This window comes from Stylophora pistillata, chromosome 12 (genome assembly GCF_964205215.1).
Source record: "Stylophora pistillata chromosome 12, jaStyPist1.2, whole genome shotgun sequence".
Lineage (NCBI taxonomy): Eukaryota > Metazoa > Cnidaria > Anthozoa > Scleractinia > Pocilloporidae > Stylophora > Stylophora pistillata.
The window spans coordinates 23,579,490-23,598,847 of NC_142530.1; the positions used below are offsets into that span (position 1 = coordinate 23,579,490).

General features: G+C 38.9%; 3 protein-coding genes across 5 annotated transcripts; 2 read left to right on the forward strand and 1 right to left on the reverse strand.

Annotated features, from left to right (window-relative positions):
- Positions 1-8: 8 nt before the first annotated feature.
- LOC111326341 (uncharacterized) lies at positions 9-13,410 on the forward strand. 3 transcript variants are annotated; one of them, XM_022930311.2, is made up of 7 exons: positions 9-971; positions 8,451-8,705; positions 8,973-9,296; positions 10,064-10,399; positions 11,278-11,328; positions 11,811-11,936; positions 12,446-13,410. In XM_022930311.2, exons 1-7 carry the CDS (start codon positions 881-883, stop codon positions 12,892-12,894), a joined length of 1,632 nt encoding a protein of 543 aa, XP_022786046.2. In that variant the 5' UTR covers positions 9-880; the 3' UTR covers positions 12,895-13,410. The 3 variants fall into 3 exon arrangements, with proteins under 3 accessions (XP_022786046.2, XP_022786048.2, XP_022786047.2); XM_022930313.2 differs by having other exon boundaries at positions 11,883-11,936; XM_022930312.2 differs by lacking the exon at positions 9-971 and adding an exon at positions 6,578-7,422.
- On the reverse strand, positions 13,361-16,035 carry LOC111326353 (uncharacterized). The gene has a single exon (XM_088740435.1). The coding sequence runs from the start codon at positions 15,391-15,393 to the stop codon at positions 13,663-13,665; it is 1,731 nt and encodes a 576-aa protein (XP_088596561.1). The 5' UTR covers positions 15,394-16,035; the 3' UTR covers positions 13,361-13,662.
- A 30-nt stretch (positions 16,036-16,065) lies between these two features.
- LOC111326340 (uncharacterized) lies at positions 16,066-18,184 on the forward strand. Its single transcript, XM_022930310.2, has one exon. The coding sequence runs from the start codon at positions 16,281-16,283 to the stop codon at positions 17,997-17,999; it is 1,719 nt and encodes a 572-aa protein (XP_022786045.2). The 5' UTR covers positions 16,066-16,280; the 3' UTR covers positions 18,000-18,184.
- The last annotated feature ends 1,174 nt before the right edge of the window (positions 18,185-19,358 follow it).

Sequence of the window (19,358 nt, forward strand, 5' to 3'; positions counted from 1 at the left end):
TACTGTGATCCCCCTCGCATTATTTTCCTTTTAGAACTGAAATAATACTTGTCTAACCGCAGCAATAGGCTGAAGGAAAAATGGCCCACGACCTTCTTAGTTTAAATGATTCACCGTTGAATTCACTCAATACAGTAGGCGCTGTGTTAAAACTCCATCAGTTGTTCCTGTAGAATATTCTGATTATTAACCTCTTACTCTGTTCGACCTGATAAGTCAATACATCTTTTCCAAACGACTTGCTGTCTTGTTTACGCAAGCCCTCAGTGGGGGCGGGACAACCACAAAAGAGATCCTGCTGTTTTCTGGGATATTAAAGCTTTTGTGTCCCTTGCGCAACTTTGATGTTTAAAATCGATTTATAGAGATAATTTTCCATAATGGTTAAGTGAAAATAAGCTTTGACGTCGCACCTCTTTTGTCTGCCTGTCTATTTTGTCGTAAAAATATCACAGGAAATGACACCACTTAGAAACACAAAGCCTTACATCCAATTAGCAATTCAAAAACCTTGGGAATGGTAAAGAAAATGAAATGTGAAGTTGTTTTTTTGTCATGGGAAATTAAAACTTTTTTGTGATAAACATTAGCGCAGAAAAAGGAAAAAAAACGCTTTTACATTCTTAATTGGTGACGTCGTTAAAGAGTTATTAGTTTCTAAACTGGTCTTTTTATCAAAATTGTCTTGCTGTTTTGAATAATTGTTATGGTTTTAATGGAAAAAAACTACGGAGCAAGAAACAGTTTTGTAATATATATTAATTAGTGTCAAGCAGGCTCGGAAAACGAAGGTCTTTAATTAAAGTGAATTATCATTCACGGGTAGAGAATTTAGGGCAGCAGATTGCAAGAAAGAAAGAAAATTTTTTCTTCGAGGAATATGGGCAATTGTTTTCCATGGAAGTGGCTAGTTGCTCAGTTTTTAAACTATCGCATTGTGGTCACCTCATTGTTTGTTATATCCTCAATAGGTGAGTTGTTTTTATCCTCAGGTGTTCAAGTTTTATACTTTGTCTCATACTCACATGTTTGGGCTGCGAAACTGTTTTGAACGGGTGAAAACTTCAAGCGATGTTATAATTTGAGGAAATTGTAGAAGGCTTTTGTACAATTTAGGCCTAATTTTGAAGACTAAACTTTAAAGATTAAACATTCAGTCTTACTACTGAAATAATTCCCTGATAATCTTAAAATCAGGATGATGCGAATCTTTGTCAAACCACTGTGTATATAGAAAACGGTAAAACAAATTCGAGGATGGCGGATAATGGCATGAGTGACTGCTGTTTGCCATGTTTGAGGAATTGTCGTCCGGTTTCACATTTGCTACATGACACTGCAGTAATTTTCTGGCAAAACAGTGATCCTGAAAAATTAAGTAATTTTGAATACGACAGTAATTTGAATTTGCAATTTTCTAAAGTTTATTTTGATTGTAGACAGTGAGCAGACGATTTGGAGACAAACGATTTATTAAAACAAACAAACGGCTTTTTGTCTCTACTTATAAAAATGCCAAAGAGCCCGAACATACATTGAGAAAATGTACTAATGATGCAAACGGCAGACTAATGTAGACAGGTGTTGTTATGAGTAGTTGTCTTTGTTAGGTTTAGATATGTCATTATCGATCGCAAACGAACTTGAATAGCCTTATACAGTACAATTTAACAATAGCATTGCTATGATGGAACATCGACTATTGTTTTTTCCTGCGAAATATTTTACAGTGTGCAGGTAGTTACTTTGGCAAGGAAGTATTTTACACTGCTTTAGTTTCGCAATTTCAATAAGGGAAGATTAAAAACATGGCACTAATAAATCAAGAGCACTTTCATGTTCTAAAAATAATCGCAGCATTCAACATTTTTACATTATCAACATGAGCAGGACAAATGGTTCAAAAATACTCTCGTTTCTGCGTGTGTCATCAGGACTAAGCCATTTCCAAGAGAGAAACAACAATGATCGCAGCGCGGCAGAAACGACCAAACGACTCCCGAGAACGCTAAGGAGATGTGATAGCAGAGGCAAATTCAGAGTAAGGGTCTGAAGGGTGTGAACAGCCTTCTCCCTCCCCTCCCCTCCCCTCCCCCCTCCCTCCACCGCAGCCCCATCAACAAAAATTCGAGCAGAGGCAGGATTGCATATTATTTCTCGCCTAGCTGATGTTTTCTTTTTCAGTTAGGTTTGAAACACACTAAACTGAATGGAAGGCGTGTTTAGAGGGTAATATCTAAATGTCATTTGTTTGCTTCTTCCCAGGGTAAGCATTGACTGGCGTTCATAAAACTCGTGCGTGCTCGTCTCTGACTCGTAAAAAATTCGATGACGTAAGTGAGGACGGGCGTGGGTTGAAACAACGTTTGGACCGGACAAATTCGACAAATTTCTGGATCCACTTCTGAATTAAAAGTTTTTTTCGCACTAAACGTGTTTTCCAGAGAATTGACTTAAGTTGATTCTAAGTTTTGACAAAGCGACCTTGGCAGGGCGACCTTGAAATTCCACTCGAAATTTATGGATCTTGAATTATCCTCTCGGATACACGAAAATTTGACAGGGAATCTCGACCAAAAATCAATATAATGGAAATTCTGAAGATTGCATGAAAGTTGTTTCTGCCCTAAAATATGATTATTTAAGTAACTTTACACCCATACAGACATGAGAAACCTCCAAAAGCCGCAATCACTGTCTCTAAATAAATTCCACCTCCTCAGAAAAAAAATGGTCTACGTGACCACAGTCATAATTGAGTTTTTCCTCATGTTAGAGCTGAAAGTTCTCAGGAATCTTTAATAGATTGGCGCCTCTTTTGATTTAATACTTGTCACGAAAGTTCGCGAAAGCATCTTCTGTAAGGGAACATTTTTTGGATAAAGAAAACAGTGTTTTTGAAGAATATGACAGTCCTCTTCATGTTGTATTTATGCTAATACAGTAACTTTATCGATCTCAAAGCAATATGCAAGAGGAGCTCGCCAGTAAATCGTTTCCTTCTCATATTATTTTTTTTAATAATGTTTTTCAATTTTTGAAGATCATCATGTGCGAAAATCTTTGAATAGTCATATTCTATTTCTACTCAACTAAGGTTGTGTCGAATTATAACATGGCGCGCGCTTATCATATATAAATTCCGGCTGTGCATCTATTCATATGATGTGTGCCCTCGCTGCAAATTCCTTACTAGTTATGCCGCAAGTTCCTCTTTTATAACTTTCCAAGATTCTATCAAAGAAAGTAGTACACCTGATCCACCAAAATAACAATATTTTGAAGGATCAAAACCGTTGTTCAGGTTCAGATCTCTTTGAAAACCTAGGGTTTTTTTTAACTTTTTGTGTCTTCCTTTTACTTTATCAGGCGAATTTTTATTGACAACTTGTCAAGAAAAGGGAATTTTCGTTCAAATTTTGATATGAATCAAATAAGCAGTCCACACTCAAACGAAGTCATTGAGTCGACTATGTTTTTAAAGAACTGATGCATTCACCTAGCTTCGGTTATGTCGAGGTAAGGATAAAGTAAGGAAGTCTGGAAAGCACTCAAGAAGCTAGGATTGCTCTCGGCTGAGCCTCGAGCGACTCTTCGCCTCTCTCGTTCTCTCCGATCTTTCTGGCCGCGTGTGTCCATACCTCGATATAACAAGTACGCTAAGCTTGAACTAGTTCTCATTTACACCATTATAATCTTTCCTGCGTAAGCCCAAAGGCCTATTTCAGCTTGATTTTCTTTTCGTACTGAAAGCACTCTGGAGTTTTGAATCCTTGCGGTAACGCTAAAATGTAACGATTTGTGTTTGTATACAAAACGAGAGTACACTAAAGGCTATATGCGCTGAAATATTAAACCTACAGCTTGCGCTGAGAACAAAAAGCTTTGGAACAGCTGGGCCCTCAACACTTTAGTAATTTGCATACTAAAAGTAATATGGTATTTTTCGCAATGGTCCATCAAAAGTTAATTTACGTTCTTAACGTGACGTAAAGTTTCCTGGGTATCTTTTTTAATTGCTGTTGATCAAGAATATTGCTCTTGATGTAATTTACATGAATCAGTTGATCTTTATTTATGTATTTTCTTTTTTCAAATAAGTTTTCACGATCAAAAGATGGAATAAGGCAAAAGCTTTTAGGATTTCTATGTATCATCAATTTTGTTTTAATCTCATAATAAAGTATCCTGACATATCCTGAAATATGTGACGAGGCCTTTGGCTAAATGACTATTCCATTCGGTGTTTGTTTCAGTCTGTCTCCATTTTTAACAAAGCATATTTATAATAAAACGATCTAATCCCGGATATTTGCGTGGAATGACATTTCTCTGTAGAAAAATAACGACTAAATACAATGGCCCGTCAGGTGATGTTATAAAGGATGTGACTTCCCATTGTGGCTGTAATGGTTTTGTAGAAATGAATAAAATAAATGTTCTGGTCATTCTTCGCAAATAACTAGTTGTCGAAAGGTTATTTTGAAACTTTCCATGAATGTTTCCAGTCAGTCACTGCTTCGAAAAAGTCACGGAAAAAGATAAGTTCCCACAAAACAGATATGATGGGCCAATCTTACTTAATTCATGCCTGGAAGCGAGGGTTTTTAAAGTAACACTTGAATAAAATACTCGCTTCGGAAAAAGTCACGAGCATATGGGAATATGTAACATAAGAAAAAATTGCACCGCACTTTTGAAGCATGGTTTGAGTTTTATTCTTGTTTTCAACAGATCAATTTAAATTTGAATTCAACTTCATTTAAGGGGAGAATTTGTACATTGAAATAGCACAATGAAAGAACTAGTTCTTCTTGCTCGAGAGAAAAGCCATCATGCCTGTTAATTTCGTTCATGAATTGAGAGACAACTATAACTCCGCCATGTGACTAGGAAGTGCGGGCGCTCATTCGAAAAGAGTCCTGGTTGGATGTCATGCGCAGTAAAGGAAGCACAGTGCCATCCTGAGGAATAGCCATGAGCCTTCATCGCATTACTCCGCTTAACTATCATTATAAATTATTTTTTCAGGCGATGACGCGTGACGACAGCTAGAAAGTCAGACTGAGATTGAGCATCATTAATCACGGGCCTCAGACAGTACTCTGTTATCATAATGTTGACTCATGATTTGAAACGATCCCGAAAATGACTAATTACATGTATTTTAACATTTTCAAGACAATTAGTGAAGCACTCAGGTAGGATTCAGAGAAATCTGCTGTTGCAAGAGTTGCAAGTTAAGACTGAAGGTTTACGGTTTGCAATTTTGGAAAGAACCTTGTCAACAACCTCTTACTTCTCTAGCTAGACATAATCATTTGCCTTATGTTCAAAATGTCTTTCTCCCGCTGTTTGTTTTTCCCGGCAGTTTCATGATCACGCCGTGATTATAAATCTGTTCTGCCTTCAGAGGGTTCCATTCCAGAGCGTTAATTTCAGTTTCATCGAGCGTTGTGTGCCATTTTGATTGTTTGATGTTTATTTTCTATTATTTAACGTTGCTCACGCAGGAAATAGATGCTAAAAACCTTTAAACCTTGCAATATTAGAACCGTCCAAGTGGAGAAAGGATTGAAAATTTAGTTACTAGGTGATCGTCCTGCCAAAGCATCCATAAAATCATCTGGAAATGTTTCTGCTGAGGTTGAAAAAGGAGTTTGCGTCATATCTACTAGAAGATAAGTCCCATCTCTTACTCCAGAAAGGTTCCCTCGCTCTTCCATACCTAGATAAGCAAATTTGTCGCCAATGAATATGTTTAAGCCATATACTTCGAATGAAATATCTTCGACGTTTGAGTATTAAACACATTTTTACGAAAAGATCAACATACGTAAATGACCAGACTGATGAAATTCTTATCCAAGGATCACTTATAATCCATTTTTCAGCCCGCCCGGGGATCCTCAACCTTTTTAGAGAATATCTATTGTGCCGAATACATGTAATCTGACCGTAAATTGCTGTTCGTTTCTGCTCACTTTCCGGTGAAAACACTGACGTGTTTAACTGAATAAGTTCTTTCAAACATGTATTTATGACTTTTCAGTTTTGTCTTTCTATTTTCAAAGACCTCACGTTGAATGGAAATCACGTAAACCATATAACAAGCGACGAAATGCTTTGAGGGCACTGCTTACTTTTTTACTGATATTGTCAATACCTGATTGTAAATGTTTGAAGCGATTTTCATGCATATGTATTGGTCAAGAGAATATGAACAGTTCATTTTCTCTTGCCCTTGGTCGAATCCCAAGTTTCACTGGATCGCGACGGTTCTGATCCAATACAACTGTCTTCTCTGGCTATTTTATGTTTTTGAAATATGAGCATGGATTTGCATACTTTACTCTACTAAAGGTGTAGCATTCATCAGTCTCAAAGCTTGAAGGCGTATCATCTCATTCCAGTTGTTTAAACTGTAAATGAAACATTATTTTGATGTACCAACGCGCGTTTCCGCCTGCATTTCGGATATACGGGCAGGTACAATTTCATAACACTGAGGCCTCCGGGTGGTAAGATAGAACGAATCACCATTGAGGTAGCTGAAAGAAAATCCCTGCTGGAGTCAAATATGGAAGTGTTAAAACGACTTTAAAAACGTTGAAATGTCTCGTGCGATCTGAATGTTTATTTTTGGAACAGAAAGGGCTTAAAGCTAGATATATCGGATCAATCTCTTTAATGGATTCATAAATAAATATTTACACCCGTTTTCCTGTCGGCACCATAAAAGAGCGATTACTTACTCTGGGTTTTCTTCCTGTCGCCAAACTTCTTATGAAAAAAACACCTACAGAGTGTGGAGCTTAATTATCAGTCCCAAATGAAAGTAGAATTTTGTTCTTTTCAATCGAAGTCTCGTGCTGCTTTGAGAGCAGAACCTTTAAAATTCTTTACATTGTAATCTTGGGAAAATATTGAGAAAAGAAATACTTCAATTAATGAAAATTTAACGTGGAACAAACACATCGGACATTCACTTTAAATAATTGCTTTCAGCGTATTCTATGCTCTTCGTTAAACTGCTACAGACGCAGAGCTTCATTTGTGAGCATCGCGTCCTTATTTGGTTTCAAAAGTGACGCATTTATCAGATTTTAATTAATACATATTTGCATATAGATGAAAAAAAAGCTTGATAGGCTTTCTCTTGAACATTCTGAGCTGCCGCAAATTATTCGTTTTAACATCATTGAGAGGAACGCTAAGGTAAATTAGTAGCTAGCCTGACAACACCATCCATCCACAATAAACAAAGGACAAACTGAAAAGTCAGAACCTGTGGAAAAGATTGCCAGCAGAGTAAAGATAACTCGTGGTTTGCAGCTGTTATGGACAACATGAAGAGTCGCTATCTCAGAACAGACTTAGAAAGCTTTCTTCTCTGTTCTTTAATACTAATGATGAGTCGAGGTACGTTAAACGGGTCCTTCTATTATCCCGAAGCAGACGACGCATCTAATTCTTTCCCATTTGATTGAACGAACAGGAAAAAGTTTTGGTCCCTAAACGTTTTTTTTTTTTTTTTTGCCATCTGCCATCCAGTAACGCAGTAGGTTCAGGAAAATGAGTGTACTTTTTTTCTTTTTCAAATCAAGATTCACTTTAAAAGATTCGACGTGCCTTACATGTTATCGCAACTGTTATGTTCAAACACATAAAGCTTTGCTAGGTTATCTTAATGAAACGAGTAAGAAGAGGACGATTCAAATCCAGCAGGGTCGTAGAGGAAGTAGTTATTATGGTATTATGTTATGCTCTGTCATGCTCCAACAATGCACTCTCTTTCTTCTTAATTAATTAAGATCAGAGATAGGCAGATCGCAAACTACCATCCAACAATGATAATTACCCTGACGTTTCAATCATTCACAATTTTCATCGATCCTCCCCTATTGTGCCTTTTGTAATGTTTCTAATCAGGTGTTGAACCTGTATTTCAACATACAAACCAATCTGAATTAATCAGACATCACGGCATTTAACTGATTTTTTTAAATTTATTCCATCAATTTTAGGTAAATGGATCACTTACCAATGTATGAGCGCTTTGCACAATACGGAAGTAAAAGACAAAAAAACCTGGGATGATGATCTTTACTGTCGGAAACCAGAAACTTGCATCCGAATATAATCTTTTGAGGGAATTCTAGGGGGGGGAGAGGAGAGGGGGAGAGTGCACACATTCAGGTTGCTGTAACGAGAAAGACGAAAACATACCAAATTAAAACTCGGTTAATTTTATTTTCCACCTTATTTTCACAATACCCTATCGCAGGAAATCTGTGAGCATCACTCTGTTTGTCAGGGTGACTTGCTTCCCAGCAGTTTATGGAGGTCACTAGATACCTTGAGTAATATGCTCTTGCAAGAAGCATATGCTAGATGTTTAGATGGACAATTTTGAAATATCGAGAATTCTATTTCTTCTCCCATAACAGATATCTCAGCTAAAGCAAACTCAAATTGTGAAATCAAGTCTTCTTGCACAGCCGACTGCCAGTTTACTCATCAAACTACAGTGGATCCGGGCTCTCACATAACTTTAAACTGCACGATCTCCTCTGAAGCGGCAGAAAACGTAACCTGGGAACAAGCAAAGAAGCTAGTTGGGGAAGGAGATGGCAGATCAGATCTAGCTGTACAGGAAAGTTCGCAAAATACTTCGTGCCGGTGTACCAAGATATTCTTCGCACGTAGGTATCAGTTGGGTAATTGTTGAAGAGAAGTAGCTGGGACTTTTCAAAGGAGAGGGCAAGGGGGGGTGGGGGTCAAGTTACGTTGTCAAAATAAGCATCAATACTGATGCAAATTTGACGACATTTTCCCTGATGAATGGTTAACGTTAAAAAACGAGACTTGTAACTAAACACCTCATTTGCCCACCGATGTAGCACATCAGTTTCCCTAGAGACCAATAACCTCAGACATAAGAAGGTACGTTACTCTCTTCTTTTCTTTAGGCGAACTTGTGGTAGATGGACATACGGAATCCCCGTATCTAATCCAGCAAGGAGAACGACCTTATTTGGAGTGCACTTTCTCTGGATGGCCACTACCGCCTGAAGTCAATTGGTTCAGGGAAGAGAAGCTGATCCCTAACGGGTCAAAAGCAGTTTATCAGTTGGATAGGATCTCAGGAGAGAAAGAAAATAGAACTCTTCATAGCAGTCTCAATTTTCAAGCTGCACGCGAGGATCAGGCAGGATTCTATAAGTGCAAAGCTACAAACAGCATTCCAGGCTGGTCAAGTAGCACATCCTCAGAGATACAGACGATATACCAGTGTAAGTTAAAATTCAAACTGTTTTGAAATTTCGTATAGGATTTCTCAGTTTAAAAGCCTCTCTGGTTTGCTCAACTCGCTGCGCTCAACTTTAGGTGCTCAGAGTAAGTTCAACTTAAGTCAACTTTATCCTATTTTGTTGCGGTAAATTCACCTTCCACTGTTATGACATAATTTTATAGAAAGAACATTATACCCCAACAATCCCAATTACTTCTCACTAAGGAGCGACACCTAGAAGCAATACAATAATTATCCTTGACTAACTCACTCATAAGCCCACTACAAACTAACAGTTGTCTTTCAAATCTTTTTTGAAATGAACGAACTTACACAGTGGCTCCTTCTCGGTATAGCTTTCCGAGCAATCGGTCACCCCCGACAACAAACACTACCACTACTTTACGACTGAATCTTTACATGCATTTACAAAGTATTCTACGACAATGCGGAAGCTTACAACACAACTATTTAGGTAGTATCACATCATAACAAGATAACCTAATAGAATGTTTTAGAACGCTCCGTGGTGTAACATTAGAAAGTTTGTCTGCGCATGTCAAGGCATTCTAGAATTTTTTTAAGAAATTTTTCTCACAGTAATTATCCGTAACACTACATACTAGCAAGGGTGGGCCTTTGATACAAATGGTCTCCTAGTGGATACCGATTTTTAGAGCTTCTTTTTCAGTAGTCCTGACGCTTCTGCCTTCAGTAATCCACATCAAAACATCCAACTCAGAAATAAGGACTTTTTTTTCCTCATAGGTCCACACGCACAAGACCCAATTGTTGAAAAGTTGGAAGTTCTCGTGAGCAAATCTTCTAACATAAACTTGACCTGCTTGGTTTATGAATCTGAGGAAGGTTGTCCAGATTACTTACGGTGGTACTTGAACGGCAACAAGTGGCTTCGGGCAAAAAGTGGAAAGTACAAAATACTAAAGAAGAACACTCACTCCAAATGCAAGGAAGAATTTGTATTGACCATTTTTAACGTTACGAAAAATGATGAAGGAAATTACAGCTGTGACTGGAACTGCGAATATTTTCCAACAAAGAGAGCTACCATGGAGCTGAAAGTATCTGTTGAGCCTGTCACTGGTAAGAGTTTATACACCAGTCTCGTAAAATCCTTTCTTAGATCAGCATTAGCCATACTGTATCTTTTTAGACTTATATCTGTGGGTTCCGTAACGTTATCTCGTTGCCATTTATCTCGTTGCCATTTACACCCTAGCATCAGTATCCATATTCTCTATACATTTCCATGTTATCTCGTTGCCATTTACACTCTAGCATCAGTATCCATATTCTCTATACATTTCCTAAGTTCGTCCTTATCCGAGAAGACTAAAATATCTAACCATTTCTTGTTATAGAAGGGTAGCAAATTCTCCTCAATTACTTTTAAGACCATGAGTATTGGTCCGGCCAGGGCTCGAACCCTCGACCTCCCGCACAACGCAATCCGGCGCTCTAACCAATTGAGCTATATTCTGTATATTCTATATTCCTATATTAAAGTTCTTTTCATATGGATATTCTTTCGATCTAAATGCTTTCGCGTAAAATGTTTTTCTAAATTTTCTCCTTTTTGCAGCTTGAATATGAAGCCCACCTATATCTTCGTAATTTTTTTGCTGAAAGTGTTCTTGGTGTTACCATCAAAATTTACTAGTAACGAGTTATTTGATCACTTCTTCGACGCTCGGTAAATATCCACCACCAGCCACCTCTACTTCGATGAGTAAATGTTAATCATCATTTGTTAAATACATAAAAATAGTAATAGGCAAGCTTTAAAGTACGTATTCTACGAAAGGGGCATTATTTCATGTAATATTTTCTGACCAAAGCATTTCATTCTTTTCAGCTCCTCAATCGCCTATAGCGTGTCCGTTTCGCGCATAAAAGGGTGGTTTCGATGTTTTTGTTTTTTTTTTTGCTAAGCGTTCTCTACCTTTTATTTCATTATCCAGACCCACCAACAGTGACTCACGTTTTGACTGGCCCCTCATATCCACCTTCAGGTCAGTAAATCATAGATATCGTTTGATACACTCATGAATAACGGAAAATAAAAATAAATGATAACCTATGTAACGGAATAAAATTGTAAGAAATAATTGGCTAAGAATATCAGAACATTTTTAATTTCAAAACTAGGAATAAAAAACAAACAAGTATCAAAACATTTCTGTAAATCAATGGTCGTAAGCCTAAGCTATTGCGACGAACGCAGGCTAAAGAACAGTGTCACTAGCATCAATCTTTTTAGCTATTTCTAGAAAAAATAATTACAAAACTTCATTAAGACTTCAGGGTTGATTATCACCTTATAAACACCTATGCTATTGCTCAATACTACTCTGATATTATAGTTTCAACAGATTATAAGAAGTTTTTTTAATGTTGTGGTTTGAGCGGACTATAACCTGTCAGGTGTATAAAGGTGTACAACAAGGAACCATGGCTCTTTAATCAAGCCGTTTTTTGTTTTATCAATCTACAGTACAGCGAAAAAAGTGGCTATTGCCAATCATTATTCTGGCAGCTGTGAGTGGCGTTGTTATTTTCATTGCAGCCTTGCGGTTTGGTGTGAAAAAGAAGTGGACATCATCTCACGAACTTGAAAAGTGTAAGTTAGAGATTTTTAAACAAAAGATCTTCCTTAAATGAGAAGTCAGGTATCTTAAGAATCAATTCTAAACCCATCTTCTTCCTCTTTTGATTCATTCGTGGTAAGATTTTCCTTAGCATGAGGCATTGACTCTAAATAGCCGCTTAAGATTGCCATTGCTAAGTTTATTGTTACTGTTGTTGCGTAACCAGTTAGAGGTTGGAGGGTTGTTTGTCAGTGCAAGCGTAGATTGCGCCACATTTCAAGAAACTCCTAAAGCTGTGTCTGAAAACTGAAGCCTAAAAACGGCAGTTATAATCATTAAAATCGTATGAAATTTGCCTCGGTATTGACTCCCTGTGAATACAGTTAAAATCCCGGCTTCATATCATTCTCTCTCAAACAAGAATATGGCCCCTGAACCAAAGCACTCCCTTCCCTTACTTCCTTAAAAAAGCTCCGCCGATAATGTACATGGTTAGATTGATGCAAACATATGTATCTGAATACGTTCCTATTGCTTATAGGTGGGTTTAACGATGAGGTGTTGAAAAATCAACTTTTTGTCAGCTACAGCTCAAAAGACGTTGGCTGGGTCAATGAGTATCTCATTTCACTGCTTGAGAAACACTCAATAGCCTACAGTATTCACAGCCGGGACTTTGAACTTGGGAAGCCCATCGTTCAAAACATGGCGGACAATGTGTACGGTAGCCGTCAAGTGGTAATTGTTTTATCACAGAATTACCTCGCCAGTAACTTTTGCCGCGAGGAACTACACATGGCTTTTCAGCGGGGGTTGGACACGGGGGATTCTTCTGTGATTCTTGTAATGATCAATAACTTGAAGAAAAAGCAACTGCCTGCTGCCTTAAGAGAAAAGCGTTTGCTGGAGTTTGAGAAACACAACAAGAAACAAGAGTGGGAAGAGAAAATTCTAAGCCAGATTTTAGATTGGAAAACTGTCAGTGTTTAAAGATGTTAGTTTGTTTACAGACTTTGAATTCTAGAATCTTTCATTGGGCCGGCTAAATTAGTGTTTATTTATTTTTCCTTTTGATTTTTATTCTGATGCCGGATAAACGATGATAAAGCACGAGGGGTTCATGTAAAATCTCTCAATTCTGTGCTCAAACCATTAAACTATGGGTTGAAAACTTTGAGCCGCCAATGAATTATTCAACGAGAGAAATCGTACTCTTTGTGCCAAACTGTTTTGACTGGTTGGCGTCAGACCTCATTGACCTCATCCCAGTTTGCGTATTTTGACTTCGTCGCTATTTCACGTTTATCCACTGCCGTACAACGCAAAGTATTGACTGCCGTTGACCTCCGGTTAGCATTTGCCTACTACTTTTAACTACTTGCAGACTAGATATCCATGGTTTAAGTGATTAATATAAAACCCTTCTGTCTAAGATATAAGGTAATAAGATAAGTAGTGGCTGTTTATGACAAGATCCTTTTAATTGACAAATAAAACTACAAGGCGGAGCTTCCGAAGTGGGTGTACTCTTTTGTTTGATCTTTTGTTTCCTTTGGGCAAAGGACGCACTGGTTCAGGAGTAAATATCACACGGAGCCAGTGAGAAAGAAGAACCAACAAACTGCTTAGCCTTTTACAAAACCGTAACATCAGTATGCATATTCTCCACACTGTTCTCAAAACAATTCCAGGGGTGCTGGCAGGGAGAATTTGATTAACAATCAAGAGCTTCTTGAGTTTAATATCATTCCCTCATTATCATTTAGTCCAGTTCATGTTGTAATCAAGGTGATGGTTCTTATCAGGAAAGTTGTAAATCATCTTGTTTAGCATGTCATAGCGCACTGTCAAGTACCCCTTGATTGCTGTGGTGACAGCGTGTGGGTAAAGCTTCTTGACTTCCTGTGCGATCACTCCACAGTCCTTACCGCTCAGCCCAAATTTTTGTTTGGCAACTTCATTCCATTCCCAGCAAACTGCATTAAGTCCAATTGCCCTATATGGCGAGCAGGGCAAAGTTGTAATGTTTTCCTTCAATTTATGGTCGCTTAACATACCGCCAAGAGCAAGCCCAAGTCCCACAGGTGCAATAAAATCCAAAAAGCCACTACTTTTTTTGCTTAGTTCTTCCTTGAGTAAAGCGATGGTCTTCATTTGTTCCTGGTGAAGTTGTTTTAAATTCTTTTCCTTGAGCTCAGCTTCTTCCTTTTCTCTTTTTACCCTCTCGATTTCCATAGTTTTCGCTGACATCTGATATTGAAAATTTTGTTTTTGCTCTTCACTTTTCTTTTCAACAGCTTTCCTCTGGCTCTCCGCTTCTTTCACCTTCAATTCTAGTTCCTCAGCTTTTCTCTTCTCACCAGCAAAGTGCTGTAGATCTTTATGCACAGCGGAAATTTCGGTTTGCAACTCACAGTCCATTGCAAAGTTCCTTAAAGCGTCCTCTATTCTTGTTTCTATTTCGTCTGCGGTTGGCAACGCAAATAGCGGCTCAATAAGTTTCACGCGGCTTCTCTTACAAATATTTTTCTCCAGCGCAGTATAAACGTTTCCAAAGTCCAGCCACGAGTCCGCATTCATCGTATCTTTAAGATACCAGGCCAATTCTACTAATCCTTGTCCATCCATAGGACTTCCTCCTAAGGTCTTTTTGATGGGAAACTTTTTTAGTTTTTCAACCAGTCGCCTCATTTCTTGCCAGTAGTCACTCTTTCGTAATTTATCGAAATCTTTGAAAAGATCACGTTCCACTTGCGGAATCTGACTTACTATAATTTGGTTCCTCGGGAAGTGCTTTGCGATGGCTTTTCTCTCTTCTTTCATGCTCTCCTGAAAGGATTCTTCCACGATGCAATCCTTTGTGTAATCTTCGATTGTTTTACCCCCATCAGGATCACCCAGTGCACCTCGAATAACCACCTGAAGTTTGGGAAAGTTTTCGATAGTAATGTTAGGGAAAATCTGATCACTTAAGCGTGACATGTGGAACAAAAAGTGTAGATTGTTGTTTTGAAACACATCGCGGACAAAAACGTTCAGGCCAGAAGAAACCAGGGCTGTAAACATGCTCAAATGAGTTGTAACGGCGTCATCGCCCAAATTTGTGCCTTCAACGTCAAGTAACACAACGCTTCCTCCTTTCTTGTCTTCAGGATGGATGATGTTGCACCACACGTCACGCGTGACAGCTTCCAGTGTATCGCCTGTTTTGAAGATTTCTTCGACATGGCTGTGATTGACTTTGGACCATATGTGACTTATAACGTTGAGCGTGGTAGATTTTCCAATTCTAGCATCTCCCACAACAGCTATGACGCGAATCGGTCGTTGCAACTCCCACAGGTCGTCCAGAACGGTTCTGTTCAACTCGAAGATATCTCGTGTTTTGTTGTACTTGATGAGGATTCGAGCCGGCTTTCCTTCAATAACTAAGGCGAAGTAAAGGGCGGCAAGAGATGCTACGACCGCGCACAATCTACATAAGTCCATCAGACTACCGAACCGAAATCGACCGAATGGGAACTTCTCTGGATATATTCAACGTGCATGAGAGCAGAGGCTTTTTCGACGAGATGCGGGATTTTTCCCTCTCCGAGATCCTAGTAAAGCTGGTACATTCTTATTGGTTGTCTTGACTTCTCTTCATTTTCCCGGAAATTAAATGTAAGAATAGATAATTAGACCATTATATCTATTTCTGTCATGCCGAAGTTAATAGAGTTCTGTTATTTCAAATAACTTCATGATACACTGCACCTTATTTCTTCATATTTTCGATCTCTTTTAGTAATGTAGAAAATAAAAATTTGTCTCGATTCGAAACAGATTTCTACGAAACAAAGAGCTCTAAGCAGAGAATAAAACAGAATCGTTAGGGGGTTCCCCTTTCACACCAGAGATCCTAGGGAAGCCGTAGGGTAAAAGACTTGTGTTGATTTGAAAATTTATGTATTATTCTTTTTCCGTATAGAGTAGATGTTAGCTCTACAGTTAAAAATGAAATATCTTTACAAAAAGTTTTCCATACTCTTATACTCAAAATCAGCGGATCTCGCAGTGTTTTGAGTCTCCTAGAGTTCTGCTAACCTAAGGGAAGTTTCCCTTTCAAATCAGTCACTTCCGGTGTACGTTTTGCGCCTTGGTGCATCGTTATGCGGCGAAATAAAGGTAAACTTCGGGGTTCTTTCCCAGAAAATTGACTCATCATTAAGTCAAATTAGTAGAAAAAGTACACTATTGTAGAAGAGCATAAAAATTTCCCTCATGATAATTACAAAATATCAGACTCGTAGAGCCTGTAACTTGGTGCCAGTCGGTAGTCGCTCGACCCATTGAAACTGTCACGGCTTCGACATGAGACGTTTCTTTCCGTCGAGATGATCTTGAGGTTACTGGTTCCTTTAAAATTTGTCTCTCTTTTGAGCACAACTTGTCGCAGTTCACCAGCAAAACCATTACTGAAGTTCGACGAGGAAAATGGCAAGTTCACCCTTAGGGAGGATGCTCTGCTCGAGATACAGACTCTGAAAGGGCCCGTAAAAGTTGTCGGAGCCATTGGCGACGCACGCGTTGGTAAGTCCACAAATTTAAACTTTATCAGATATTTTCTTAAAGGAGAGCGAGATCAAAGAGTTGAGAAAGTTTTTAACACGAGCGATGGCATGAAACCATGTACGACGGGAGTGTGGATGTCTGTGTCGCGTGATTCAAATGGTGACGGAAGCACGATTTTACTCGACACAGAAGGAACTAACTTAGGCGACAACGAAAACACAGACTTGCTCAGCATCTTCACCATGATGATGTCTTCCGGTTTGGCTCTCTTTGCAAGGGAAGCAGTACAAAATCATAAAGTACAGTTTCTGTACCGTGTTTCACGCTTGAGCGAACAGATTTGGAAAGATGATGCAGAGAGCAGGCGGGCATTTCCACAACTACTGGTGATCATAAGAAATGCACTTGCACCATCCCCAGGTAAAACTTTGCAGAGTCAAACTCAAGATTCTATACTTGATGGAAAATACGGAGAAACCATTGCAAAGCACTTTCCTCGAATTAACATTAAAGTTCGAGACATTCCCTTCGTGGATTCGAGACGATTGCGTGACTTAGAACAGTTTACTCGTGACGATTACGCAAATGTCGCAACCTCTCTCGCCTCTGATTTAAGAAGTTTTCCTTTAAAAAAGACAGTACATGGAGCAAACATAGATGGAACAACGATCGCTTCTCTTGCAAAGAGGCTTGAGATTGCTCTCAATCAAAATTCAAGGAGTGGATTTTCAAATACGTACACCGCTCTCGAAACGGAGTTGTGTGATCGTTTTTACCAAAACATAATTGAACCTTTTCTGAGAAATAACTTGAATCACATGAGGAATGGGAGACAGCAAATTATCGATGAGTTCACCGAAAACTGTGCTCTGGGAACGGAAAGAACGAAAATCAGAGATAAAGTGGATGAAGTTATTGCCCAAAAAGAAGAAATGGCAGAAAGAGAGAGACGCCTTGATACAGAACGGAGGAGAAAAGAAGAAGCGGAGAAAATGGAAAAGGAAAGGGAGGAACAACGCCGCAGAGAAGCTCGCGAGAAAGAAAAGAGATTAGAGGAAGAGAGACGAGCGGCAGCGAAAGCAGAGGAAGAACAAAGAATCCAAGAAGAAAACTTGCGCAGAGCTGAAGAAGACAGGATAAGGTTGGAAGAAGAAGCTGCAGCTCGAAGAGCGAAAAAGAGAGAGAAAAGTGACATAGCAAAAGCTATTATTGGGGGTGTGCTCCTGTTTGGAATTTGCGACTCTCGACTGAAAGAAAACATCACAGTCGTGCCGCATTCAGATTACGAGCAGATCGGTGTTCGTAGCTACAACTGGGTATGGTCCAAAGATGCCGTAGAACTTGGCATGAGTGGAACAGGGCGTGGAGTCATCGCTCAAGAAGTGGAAGAACTGTATCCGTGGACCGTGGTTATGGGTGACGATGGGTACAAGAGAGCGGACTACGAAGCCTTGAAACAAATGGTAATGGAGAACAAAACTGATTACTGTTTTATCACGCAACGTTATGGAACCAATCGAAATCAGAAGTCTTATGAGTAACAAGACATTTATATTTTTTCGGTATAAAACGCACAACACAGCGTATTAGAGACTTCCAAAGTAAATTCAGGGGCGGATACAGGGGGGGTGGATAGGGTGGATATCCACCCCCCCATTTTTCAGTAAAAAAAAATTCGAAATGTCACTTTATTTGAAATAGAAAATAAAGAAAGAAAGAAAAATTAGCTCTCGCTCATGTCTGGTTGTTGTTACGCCACGTTTCGTCGTCTGCCGCCACTTTTAAACAAGTACAAGTAAAATTGTTTCCTTTTTTTTTAGTCAGGGCATTTTCTCTACCACCCCTCAATAAATATGGTCTGCCATCCACCCCCCCCTTTTGAAATCCTGGATCCGCCCCTGAGTAATTTTATACTTAAATAACATTTTGGTGAGGGTATGCAACCTGATAATTCGTTTCTGTAACTTGATACAATCCATGTAATCTTTTTTGTTTTTGAAGTGATAAACAATAGACATGTACTGAAGGAGAAACAAAACACTTTTTTGGACTTTTTTGGGGTTTCCTGATTAGCAAACTTATTGATCACCATAAAAATAGATAAAATTTGGAACTGTCACTGTGGATTCTTTGGTCAGTAATTAAGAAAAAAGTTTGGTGTTTCATCTTCTTTCCAGATCATAAACAACAGAAATGAACAAACAAAGTAAATAAAAATCGTTTAGTACATAACTCGCAAAGAGCTAGTGTAAAACTATCAGACGTCTAACTCGTTGTTTCGGAATGCATGGTTTCCAACGAAAGAGGTCAAACAGGTCACTGATAATCAAAGATCAAGTTCGTGGGGAGGGGGGGGTACAAAACAGACAGAATCACGTGAGACTCAGTCCAGTTTTTTTTTGTTTTTAAGACACTCCCCCGCGCTTTTTTGACGTCATTCAGACTTGAAAGGTTTCGACTCATGAGTACAGTAGACTACTTTTATTTTTTATTTATTTTATTTTTTTATTTAATGATTCACCCGAAGGTGGTGTAAATACAATAGGACTCTAAGTCCCCTCCAAGATCTTTACACCCTTAACCCACCCATCCCACCCTGGGGAGGACACCCATCACACAGTTATCTCGTGTGTGGGAAATTAACGTCTCCTACCCCTAACCCTGCAGGAGACGGGACCTCCATTTATCGTCCCTATCCGAGAAGACTAGAAAGTCTAACCATTTGCAGATATTATTACAAAGGTAGCACTTTCTTCTCAGTTAATTAAAGACCCTGAGTGTTGGTCCGGCCGGATTTGAACTCACGACTTCCCGCACAACAGTCCGGCGCTCTACCAATTGAGCTAACAGGGATGCAGTAAATATCCTCCGGTAAATATCCTTTCTATGGGGAAAGTTAA

Bases quoted from the DNA above. Each gene is read 5' to 3' on its own strand.
- LOC111326353 (XM_088740435.1), bottom strand. From the start codon at position 15,393: ATGGACTTATGTAGATTGTGCGCGGTCGTAGCATCTCTTGCCGCCCTT.
- LOC111326340 (XM_022930310.2), top strand. From the start codon at position 16,281: ATGATCTTGAGGTTACTGGTTCCTTTAAAATTTGTCTCTCTTTTGAGC.
- LOC111326341 (XM_022930311.2), top strand. From the start codon at position 881: ATGGGCAATTGTTTTCCATGGAAGTGGCTAGTTGCTCAGTTTTTAAAC. The intron at 972-8,450 runs GTGAGTTGTTTT...CTCCCATAACAG, and splicing joins GTTTGTTATATCCTCAATAG to ATATCTCAGCTAAAGCAAAC. The intron at 10,400-11,277 runs GTAAGAGTTTAT...TTCATTATCCAG, and splicing joins ATCTGTTGAGCCTGTCACTG to ACCCACCAACAGTGACTCAC.